General features: G+C 32.1%; 1 protein-coding gene across 1 annotated transcript; it reads left to right on the forward strand.

Moving 5' to 3' along the window:
- Positions 1–4,485: 4,485 nt before the first annotated feature.
- LOC136220074 (probable enoyl-CoA hydratase 1, peroxisomal) lies at positions 4,486–9,529 on the forward strand. The gene is made up of 3 exons (XM_066007765.1): positions 4,486–5,078; positions 6,841–7,123; positions 8,178–9,529. Exons 1-3 carry the CDS (start codon positions 4,672–4,674, stop codon positions 8,280–8,282), a joined length of 795 nt encoding a protein of 264 aa, XP_065863837.1. The 5' UTR covers positions 4,486–4,671; the 3' UTR covers positions 8,283–9,529.
- The last annotated feature ends 2,015 nt before the right edge of the window (positions 9,530–11,544 follow it).

Below are 11,544 nucleotides of genomic sequence, written 5' to 3' on the forward strand. Positions count from 1 at the left end.
CTAAAAAACACTAGAAGACTATTAGAGTTATTTTTAATTTTACTTTCTTAAATTTTAACTTAAAAGCACAACTAGAAAGTTGTCCTCTTTAAATAAAATAAAATTAATAACTTTATAATGTAAATACAAAGATTAATATTTTATTTGTTAAAAATGTAAACAATAATAAATTATTCAGGAATAAGGGATAAAAATACACCTAGCATTTATAGTTAGGTACAATTTTATCTCTAACATTTAAAATGGTATAATTTTATTTCTAGTATTATCAAGTTGGGTCAATTTGAAAAATAATTTATCAAAATATCTTATAGGTCATGAATCTTGTCATATACACTTCACATATGTGAGTCATTTTTATCACGCATCAGTAACAGATCATAAACATGTGATTTGACGTGAAAAAAAATTAAAAAAAAAAAAAATATCTATTGTATGAGTTGGACAAAAAAAATTCAAAATATTTCTCCAAATTTGTGAATATTAATCTTCAATTTTATTATTAAATCACAGAAAATATCAATTTTTTTAAACGAACTGATATATAATTGGTGTAACATAAATAATAAAAATATATGTATTTTATAATAATATCTGAAATTGATCCAATTTGCCGTCGTTAGGAGTAAAATTGCTCTTCGATACCAACGTTAAAAATAAAATTCCACAATTTTAGACGTTGGGAATAAAATTACTCCTGACTGTAAACATTCGGGGTATGTTTGCACTTTATCCCAATTATTTATATTGTTACAACTTGGAGGATAATTTCAAGTTCCATCCTTTAGTTTTTAATTTTTAATTTCTTCACCTCAATTTCAGAAACAAAATGCATTGAAAATCGAAACAGGTAGTGTGAAAATTAATACAACTAGACGCCTTAAATGAATTGCAGACTTCCGTACGTCATCATGACTCAAAATTTAATGGAAAAAGACTCCATTTCCTGAATTTACTCACTCATTTATTAGTCATTTATATCAGATGCAACATGTTACAGTGAAGCTCGATGAATTAAAACCATTATCCGTTATAGATATGAGACGTTATAGATATGAGACTGGTATGAAAAAACTCTAGAATGTAAACGGGGCAGATGGGATGGGGAATGCATTTTTCATCCCCGTCCCCGACTAGTCGAGGATTCACCATTCCCATCCCCGCGAGCTAAATGGGGATAAACTTATCCACGTCCCCGTCTCGCGGGGAATCTCCATTCCCCATTTATAGATGTTCAAAAGATGTTATCCACATTCCTCATTCATCGCGGGGAATCATTGTTTATGTTTAAAAAATCAGTAAAGATAAAAACGTTTAAGAAACATTGGCTAATAATACCAAGCATTAACAACCATTCTCAAATTTTTCAAATAAAAAAAACTAAAAATTTGAAAACAACTAATCACCTAATTAAAATACACTTAAATCATCCAAAAAAATCAATTATCACGGGGAATAATCGGGGATTAACGGGGCGGGGATGGGGATCCTCATGGAGCAGGGATACCTTTCCCCATCCTCGCCCGATCCCCATCACGGGGAACAAAAGTATCCTCATCCCCGTTCCATGGGGATCCTTATCGGGGATTCCCCGTCCCCGTCGGGATGGGTCACAGATAGGGACGGGGAATCCCCGTCCCATTTGCATCCTTAGAAAACTCCCAGGATATCTGATACTAGTCATAAATGTTTTATATATTAAAAAATATTATTGTTTTTTAAATGTAATATGTGGGATTCAATCCCCAACCTTTTGTTCTTCAATCATTGAGTAATATCATTAACCTATTTTATTCTTATTGATTAAGGTTCAAATTTTTAGATGGATGATTTATTAAATTTATATTTTGGTAAATTTATAATATTTTTTATTTTATGCATTGATTCTTAACGGGTAAGGGTACCCGTGAATTAAATAGAACCGATACTTGTAATTAAAATTGAACGGGTAAAAGTTTAGGTTGGCACTACCCGCGGATACCCTACCTACTCGTTGTCATCCCTAGTCTCACATTCTTGATCTGAAAGATCATTATCGACCCAGACGAAAATCAACCTGTTTCTTTTCAATTTCTTCCCTTAACTTAGGGCAGGAATTTTTACATACACCTTAATGAGCAAGTGAATTTGCTCATTCACCGTTAGATATATGCTTATTAAATCTAAGCCTCATGATGCTTTGAATCCCCACCTTAGGATTCTAATAAGTCCAGATCTAACGGTGAATAAATAAATTCTACTTGCTCATTAAGATGCATGCGATCAAGATTGTAGCTTAGGGAAACCCATTAGCCCCCTCAACTCAACAAATGTAACACTTCGTTTCCCTTTATGTGCATACATGTCATTGATTTTCCCCCTCAACTCACCTTGTTGTCTTCCACCGATTTCGTTTCCTTATTTTTTTTTTCTTTCTTTATTAATTTTATTTTATTTAGAGTTCATATTTTTTATTGGATTTTTAAAATTCGTTTGAACTATATTTATTCTCTATAATATTTTCATTCCTACCATTTTCAAACTTAGCAAGAGCGGAAACGGTAAATCTTGCTTGTAGATCACTAGATCTACATGGTTTATTGCAAAAAGTAAAGACTCATAATCAAATATTCAGAAGAGCCTAAATGATAAAGATAAGATTACAGCTTCTTCTTCTCTACAGATTTATATTTACGAGAAATATACATATATTACATTTTGTTTGTGTTTATTGTACATGTGATGACTTTGTTATGCTCTTTGTAGTCTTTTTCTTCTCTTTATAGATTCTAGGTCTAATACATCATCAGCTCCCCGAACTTGTCCAAAATAGTAGATTGACAATCTGAACTTTGCAATGTCTAACCAAAAAACATAATACTAACTCTCGGTCATCATCAATTCAATCTCTCAAACCTGCAACACTAACTTTTATAATAGGTTGAAAGGTAGGAGAAGCGAAAAAATTACCCTCGAATAGGTGAAGACGTATTTTTAGAATTTAGGTTTAATAAGTTTTGTATTTAGTTGTTACAGAACAAGTAAGTTCAGGGAGTTGGTGAGACACTTGCAAAGTTCAGAGAGCTAATTTACTTTTATGGACATGTTTAGAGAGATGGTGATACGAAATAAACAAGTTTAAGGAGCTGGTGAGATATTTCCAAAATTTAGGAAGCCAATCTACTATTTTGAACAAGTTTAGAAACTGATAATGTATTAGACTTAGATTTTATATTATCTGTAACCTATACTCGTTCGAGGGTTTATTACATAATATTTTCATGATGTATCTGTATTTTTTTTCATACGAATGAAATGATATAATCAAATTTTCATTATATATAGCCAAAAAGTATTATTAGGCCTCTGATTTTTTATTTTTTGGTTCATTAAATCCATAATCTTTTATTTAGATACATTAAGCCCTAATCATTTATTTTTGGTCTCATTAAGCCCCCGATGACCAAATTAGTAAGTTGTGAACATCTAATTTTGTTAAAAATACGTTATTTACTTCATCTGTATTTGAAATTATTAAAAAAAATTTACTGTTTGAATTAACGTTTTTACAGTTTTTTATAGTCAAATTATACATCCAAAACTGCTTTTAAACAGTGAAAAAATACAAATTTCAAATGCAGGTGCAATGAATAATAGTCTGTTAACCGAATTTTATGTTCAAAATTATTATTTTTTATCATCAAAGGTTTAATGAAACAAAAAATAAATGATTAGAAGATTAATGTATCTAAATAAATATCAATATTTTAATGAACCAAAAAATGAAAGATGAGATGCGGACTAATGCTTTTTGCCATATATATATATATATATATATATATATATATATATATATATATATATATATATATATAATATAATAATTTAGTAAAATACCCAAACGGCCATCCACCTAAATGTTATCAGAACCAGACCGAAGATCAAACCGGATTGGTGACTGGATTACGGATCACTTGGTCGGATCGGATGGCTCGAATTGGTCGAACCGGATGACGTAATAAATAAATAAATAATATTTCCTTAAATTTTATTTTTTTCCTTTTCTTAAATTATTTCCTTAAATTTTATTTTGTGTCCTTTCCTTAAATTATATCATCAGATTAAATTATTTCCTTAAATTTTAGTTTTTTCCTTTCCTTAAATTATTTCATCACATTAAATTATTTCCTTAAATTTTATTTTTTTCCTTTCCTTAAATTATGTCATCAAAGATTAATTATTTCCTAAAATTTTATTTTTTTAGTCTAAACCGGTGTGAACCGAGTTGACCGGTTCCCGGTTTAACCATCGTTCGAACCGGTCCACTACCAGTTCACTCCGGTTTTTTGAGAGTTAATACACCCAATCCAGCTCGGACCGGACTTCCTGCCGGTTCCCGGTCGAACCGGTCCGACCGGCCGGTCCGGTCCGGGCTGGATAACATTTACCAAGAAATATACTTAAAGCCGATACTGTCAGATCATATCTTCATTCTCCACAAATATACCTTATCTCAATTTGGTGGTGCCCACCGCTCTTTCGCTTCCCCTAGGAAACGTCACCGTTAAAGCAATAATTCAACGCATTCCAACGCAATCGTTATCCACAAACCACCATAAAAACCACCGACCACCGCCGTTCCATTCTTTTCTTCCACTCCCGAAAAATAGACCGAACTTCAATCATCAATCAATGGATCAATCCGAAACCGAAAATCTCATCCTCGTCTCCCGCCAAAACGGCGTCGCAACCATCACAATCAACCGTCCTAAATCTCTCAACTCTTTAACTAAGGCAATGATGAATCGTTTGGCTCAGCAGATCAAGGCGTTAGGGCTTGATGATTCTGTGCAGGTTCTCGTTTTAACAGGATCTGGCCGAGCTTTTTGCTCCGGTGTTGATCTGACTAGAGCGGAGGATGTTTTTAAAGGAGATGTTAAGGATGTTGAGGGCGATCCTGTCGCGCAGATGGAGCTGTGTAAAAAGCCGATCATCGGTGCGATTAATGGATTTGCTGTGACTGCCGGATTTGAAATTGCTCTCGCCTGTGATATTTTGGTCGCTGCTAAAGGAGCTAAGTTTATGGATACTCATTCCAGGTTAAACATCTAACTTTTATCTGAGCTGTTGTATGTTATATATGATTGTTCTCTGAAATTGCTTGCGAAAACTCCGAATTCAGAATCATTAGCCCAAACGGTGTTTTTTCTCCGGTGTTCTGTCAAATTTTTTGATCAATTTTGGCCTAAATTTTGATTTGTTTAAACTTAAAATTGAAGCATAATTTAAGTTTGGTGTCAAACAGACCCTAAAATCTCAGGGTAAATTACATCCATGGCTCTGGACTTTATTCTTACTTTTATCATAGTCTCTGAACCCTTTGAAATTAGGTTGATTGAAGTCACTTAAACTAGATTTCGAGTTCAATTATTAGCTTACCATAGAAAATCTTAATTAGATTTCGAGTTAAAGTCTTAGCTTATAGCATAAAGCTTTAATTGAAAAAGCCGATAAACTATAAAAATACAGGCAGGAAGGACATTATGGTATTTGAATTGAATTTTGTACTTTAGTAATATTAGCACCATTTTAAACTCTTAAAGCAAGATGATCACTTTAATAACCATCTTTAATAACGTGATTAATTTAATAACAGATAATCCAATAATATCATAAACAGCATAAATTGAATGTTGTTGGGTTAGGTGAGAAGTTTTGAAAGTGAGTATTGAAAAAATGAAAATGATGGTTCAAGTTACAGGTAGTGGTTAACAACTTTAGTTTTTTAATTTTTGGAATTTTATTTTTGAGAATGTTATATGTCATTTTGAGGGGAAAAGAGATATACTATTACATTAGTAAAATGTAAATTCAATAGGTGTAATATTTTATTTTGAAATTCGAGGGTCATAACCAAATAATCCCAAAGTTTAGGGGCAGTGGTTTAATTTACCATTAAATATCTAATGATTTGTTAATTATAGAGGCCCATCGCTGCGCTTTTAAAAGAATATCCTTTTAGGAACATGCTCTGTTTTAAAAAATATTTGTCTTTTTTAGATAATCCAGAGAACTCCAAATAATGCATCCTTGCATTATTTTAACATTTATATGTTTCACATTTCAAAAAGGATCCTGGGATATTTTAAACAATACTATATTTAATACATTATAATGATTTTTGTAATATGTATGTCGAACTCTTAAAAAGAAAAAAAAATGTATTATTAATTAAAAAAAGCTCAGGTCCTTAAAAAGAAAAAGAAAAAGTGTATTATTAATTCAAAATCAATTTATTCTGGGAAATTGTTTAATGGAATCAATTTAGTCAAAATTAAATTTCAATATCAGTTTTGTCCTTTGATTTGTTCTTATTAGCTAACTTTAAAATCCAAATTAATCATTTATCCACTCGAACTAAGGATCAAAGTAATAGCAAAGTTTAGGGGCAATTTAGTTTTAACCACTCAATCATATTTGGTCCAATTTAGATGGAATTAGTGCGTAGGAAACCCTTTAAATGTTTGCGTCCGATGATTGCTTATCACAACACAACTGTTATAATATCTCGCAATTCTGCTTAGTTGTCTCAATTTTCTTATAATATTTCACTCATTCTAGAGAACATCAGTTATTCTCCAACCTATTAGCAATTATCTCACGCCCAATTCAATGGGTCTCCTTACATACACACTAATTTCCATCTAAATTTGATATAGTATTTCCGTCTAAATTTGATTTATTGCTATACGTAGGATCATAATAAATAAGTCCCTAATATGAATAATTCTCTTGATTATTTTACCAAGAATCATTTGTTACTATGTTAAGTACTGGAATTTGATAATGTGATAAATGCAGATTTGGGATATTTCCTTCATGGGGTTTGTCACAGAAGCTTCCAAGGATAATAGGAGCAGGGAGAGCTAAGGAAGCATCATTAACAGCAAATCCAATAAGTGCAGAGCAAGCAGAGAAATGGGGATTGGTTAATTATGTTGTTGAACAGAGTGAATTGATGAACAAAGCAAATCAAATTGCAGAAGCCATTATTAGAAATAATCAAGACTTGGTTTTGAGATACAAATCTGTCATCAATGATGGACTCAAACTCGATCTCGGTCATGCTCTCTCTTTGGAAAAGGTTTGTTTTTTTTCCTTAGAAAATATTATCCATCCTCATAAATGTGTGTTTGCTTCGGTTAGTCAACGGAAAAATATATGAGAAAGTGAGAAAAATGTTTTACCAAAAATAAAACATTTTCCTAGCCTTTTAGAACCTTATGTCATTCCTTCTTATCTTTTTAAAAACAATTGCCCGCAACTTCTTTCCATTTTTCGGTGTTATATCCTAACATTGGAGAATATTTTGTTTTCCAAACATAAAAAAATTCTTTTCCGATATTTTTCAAAACACAATACTTCCTATCAAGCAAACTGGTCCTTACTCTTTCCATTCTTTATATATATATATATACTCTATTGGTAATTGGTCAAATCTCAATTAGTGTGGATGGTTGAGATTTTTTACCAATTTGCTTATAAATCATAAGACAAATGTTATCAAATAATAGGTAAGAGAGTAAATACTAACATTTTGGACAGGTAAGAGTGCAAATATTACCAAATAATAAGTAGGGATCAAAAACCAACATTTTGGTTAGGTTAGGAGCCAATTGGTGTGTTAATTTTAAAATTTTACCTATAATGTTTTCAAGCACGATAAAGTTTGCCTTTTGCTAATAGAAAATTTGTTGATTTACCTTGATATGTTATTTAACTATTATATCCGATTTTTTTAACATTAAATATTACGAAAATATTTAATATGTTACTAATATAGCTACAAAAATATATGTTAAAATGTCAATAATTAAGTCTTCTACATATAGATTAATCACAAAAAAGCCTCCTAAAATTTTATTTTCTTATTAAAACAGTTATAAACAATTGTCAAAATCTATGTACAAAGCCGCTTCAATTTATCAACAAAACTGTTTGAAAGGTTAGATAGATGTTGTAGGTAAATAACGGTCAAACTAGTCCGTTTGCAATGTGAGGAATAAAATTTTATAATTTTGTATAACAATTTACACTTCTCCCCGAAACTAATAGAAATAAATTTGGATCTTATCCTATTAAATAATAAACAAAGTTTATTAATGTTTATGTGTTGTTTGTATCCTATGGTATTTTAGGAGAGGGCACATGAGTATTACAATGGGATGACCAAAGAGCAGTTTAAGAAGATGCAAGAGTTTATAGCAGGTAGAAGTACTAAGAAACCACCTTCCAAGTTGTAGAAATTCAATTTCATTCAACAGAATTAATTAATTCTGTTTTTGGCCCATGAAAAATGGGAAATAAATATATCAATAATTCTTTATCCTAGTACGGTGTATTAATGTATTATTGATTATATATAAATACAATAGTATGTAAATTATAACATCACATAAAATAAATATTAAAATAGATTTATTATTTTATAAAAAAAATCCAGTCAAAAAAATCATTGTCAATCTCCCACCTCCGCCCCCTCCTCCCCTGTGTCGCCTATTGGTGCTAGTGCTTTTGGCTCCCCCACCTTGCTACAACCCTCGCAGCCCGATCATACTGTGATATGGTTCAGGATGAACCGATGCAGGATCCCACCACATCGATATCTGACTTGCGTGCCTCGAGTAAGGGGCGAATAGATTGTATTGATGGCAATTCGCTCTTTCTGGATTTTACGATTGCTCCTGAACTTGTGGTGGTAGAATGGTCTGCTGCATGGGTATACACTTTAATAGTCAAAATCCTAGGACGGAATGTTGGCTTTGTCGTCCTGAGGAATCGTGCTACTGAGTTTTGGAACATCGAAGGAGCTTCACGATGATTGATTTGGGATTCGGGTTCCACCTGGTTACCTTTGATAAACGTTTTGATAGAGATCATGGTATCCAGGATGGTGCAGGGATATTATTTGACAAACGTTTTGATAGAGATCATGGTATCCAGGATGGTGCAGGGATATTATTTGACGGTTAGAATATGGTCACCCTCCTTTGTATCGTCATATGCTACTGTTGATTCTACTTTGGTTTGGGTTCGTATCCCTGAATTATCTTTGCAATTTTATCAACCTGAAGCTCTAATGTTGATTGGCAATTCTGTTGGCAAAGCGATTAAAGCGGATAAGAATACTGATGGTAGGGTTCGTGGCAAATTTGTTCAAGTCTGTGTTGAAATTGAATTGAATAAGCCGCTTGTGGCCCAGTTCCGCCAGGACAGGCATAATTATAATGTTAAATATGAGGGACTGTATGTTGCTTTGCTCGAGTCTGTGTTGAAATTGAATTGAATAAGCCGCTTGTGGCCCAGTTCTGCCTGGACGGACATAATTATAATGTTGAATATGAGGGAGTGTATGTCGCCTGTACTAAATGTGGACGATATGGTCATAACAAGGAGACGTACCCTCGCATGTGCTTGAACTCTAAGCTTTTGTTTTTTAACCATTAAGTGATACTATTAATCTATTTTATTCTTACTAATTAAGGTTCAATTTGTTTATTTTTAGATAGATGATTTATTAAATTTATACTTTATTAAATTTGTAATATATTTGTTTTATTTATTGATTCTTAACGGGTAAGAGTAACCGTGAATAAAATGGGACAGGTATGGGATGTAAAAAGTATACTCGTTAGGGTAATGAGACGGGTACGGGTAATTAAAAAATAAAAGGGTAAGAGTTTGGGATTGGCATTATCTGTGGGTACCTTACCCGTTGCCGTCCCTAAATGTGTAGCATATGAGATTAAAAAATATTTTTTTTTTCTCACATGACACGTGTATTTGACCTATTACTAATAAACAATAATACAATGTACATAATGAGTGGAGATAATGAGATTTATAACCATGTAGAATGCTCTGTTTTTAAACTTTCAAATTTTAGAGGTAAAATTAGTCCAACTTACAAATGTTGGAAGTATAATTATGTCATTTATGATATTATGGATACATTTGCTCTTTATTATCAATGTTGGGACATGTTCATATGCCATGTTAGGCCAGGCTCGGGGCGGACCCAGCGAGTGTTCGTCTAAAAATTCTCAGTCTAAACCCAACTCACTATTAATTTAGATGGGTTCAAATCGAAGTGGGCTCGGATTTAAAAATTAAATATAAATCCACCTAAAAAGAATGTATTAACTTTAATAATAAATAAAATTTATACTTAAAAATAATAAATATAATTTAGTTTGGCTAGCTCGTGCCAGCCAGTGCTATAAATCTTAACTCCGCCCAAAAAAATACACGCTCTAGCAAGTATGAACCGAACTGAATCTTAAGCCAATTTTCCTCGTTCAAGCCAATCTAAAAATCACGAGCCTAGCAAAATTAAATATATATATAATTTTTATTACTCATCTGTTATCTGTAATTTATGGGCCCTTTTGTTCGTTATTGCTGTTTGTTGTTTCCTGTTTGAAAAAACTGTTTTTCCAAAAAACAGAGATTCCTGCTTTTATAAAAAAAAAACTACTTTTAACTGCAAAAGGCAAGCAGAAGATGTCTAACTAAATACCTAAAACTCTATTTTCAAAGTGAAAAAGACAAACATAAAATCAAAAAGTAGCAACCAAACTCCCCCATATCTCAGGTAAATTTCATCAATAGTGTATAATATTTGCTCCATTTCACACTTTGGTGTACAACCTTCAGTTTGTCTCACTAATATATATGAACTTATAGGTGACCTTCCAATTTGATGTATAGCAGGTAAAAATGACCGGTCAACTTGAAGTCAACGCACCACATCAGCAGTTTGACCGGTTAAAAAATCAAAATTTGACTACCTAAAATAAAATTACTTCTATACCCTCTTCTCTCTCCTTTCCCTTTGCCTTTCTCTCTAATTCCTCTCTCTCTACTTATCTCTTTCTAACTTCTATCTCTACCTTATTTCTCTCTCTAACCTTATGGCTCAACTTGAACTCCGCAAACATGATCGGACTAGAAACAGAAAAATGGCTTATAAACTTATATTTGATGCACAAATTAAACCCAATCTTTTCTTTTTCTTTTCAGAAAAATTTACCCTGAACTTCAATCAGCAGTAAAGTTGCAAGCAGGGGGTAAATGAGGGTGTACAAGGAACCCTACCGCACAGGGCTTCGAAATGATAAGGGCCCCAAAATTTAAAACGTGGTTAGTCAAATACAGATATTAGCTTAAATTGAAAAAAATAATAATATAATGTAATAAGATCTATTTACATTCTCCTACTCTATTGAATGTATATGTAATTTAAATATTCAACCATCGAAAATTCACAACCTTACCATTCATTTATTTCTTTTATATTTTCTTAATACAATATTTAGCACAAGGCCCCAAAAAATTTAAGACGGCCCTAGAAGATAAATTTAGCAAAATCCAAACAAGTTAGTTTCAGTCCATTTTAAGGTCCTCAATTGGAAATGCTGTGAGGCCATGAAGCTAAATTTAAATAAATATAATAAATATGTTTACTAATCCTACAACTCCAAAACGATGAAAAGGAGCTGCATT

The sequence above is a fragment of the Euphorbia lathyris genome, chromosome 2 (genome assembly GCF_963576675.1).
Source record: "Euphorbia lathyris chromosome 2, ddEupLath1.1, whole genome shotgun sequence".
Taxonomy (NCBI): Eukaryota; Viridiplantae; Streptophyta; class Magnoliopsida; order Malpighiales; family Euphorbiaceae; genus Euphorbia; species Euphorbia lathyris.

Excerpts from the sequence above, each read along its gene's own strand:
- LOC136220074 (XM_066007765.1), top strand. The coding sequence starts at position 4,672 with ATGGATCAATCCGAAACCGAAAATCTCATCCTCGTCTCCCGCCAAAAC. Across the intron at positions 5,079-6,840 it reads TTTATGGATACTCATTCCAG|ATTTGGGATATTTCCTTCAT; the intron begins GTTAAACATCTA and ends TGATAAATGCAG. Across the intron at positions 7,124-8,177 it reads ATGCTCTCTCTTTGGAAAAG|GAGAGGGCACATGAGTATTA; the intron begins GTTTGTTTTTTT and ends ATGGTATTTTAG.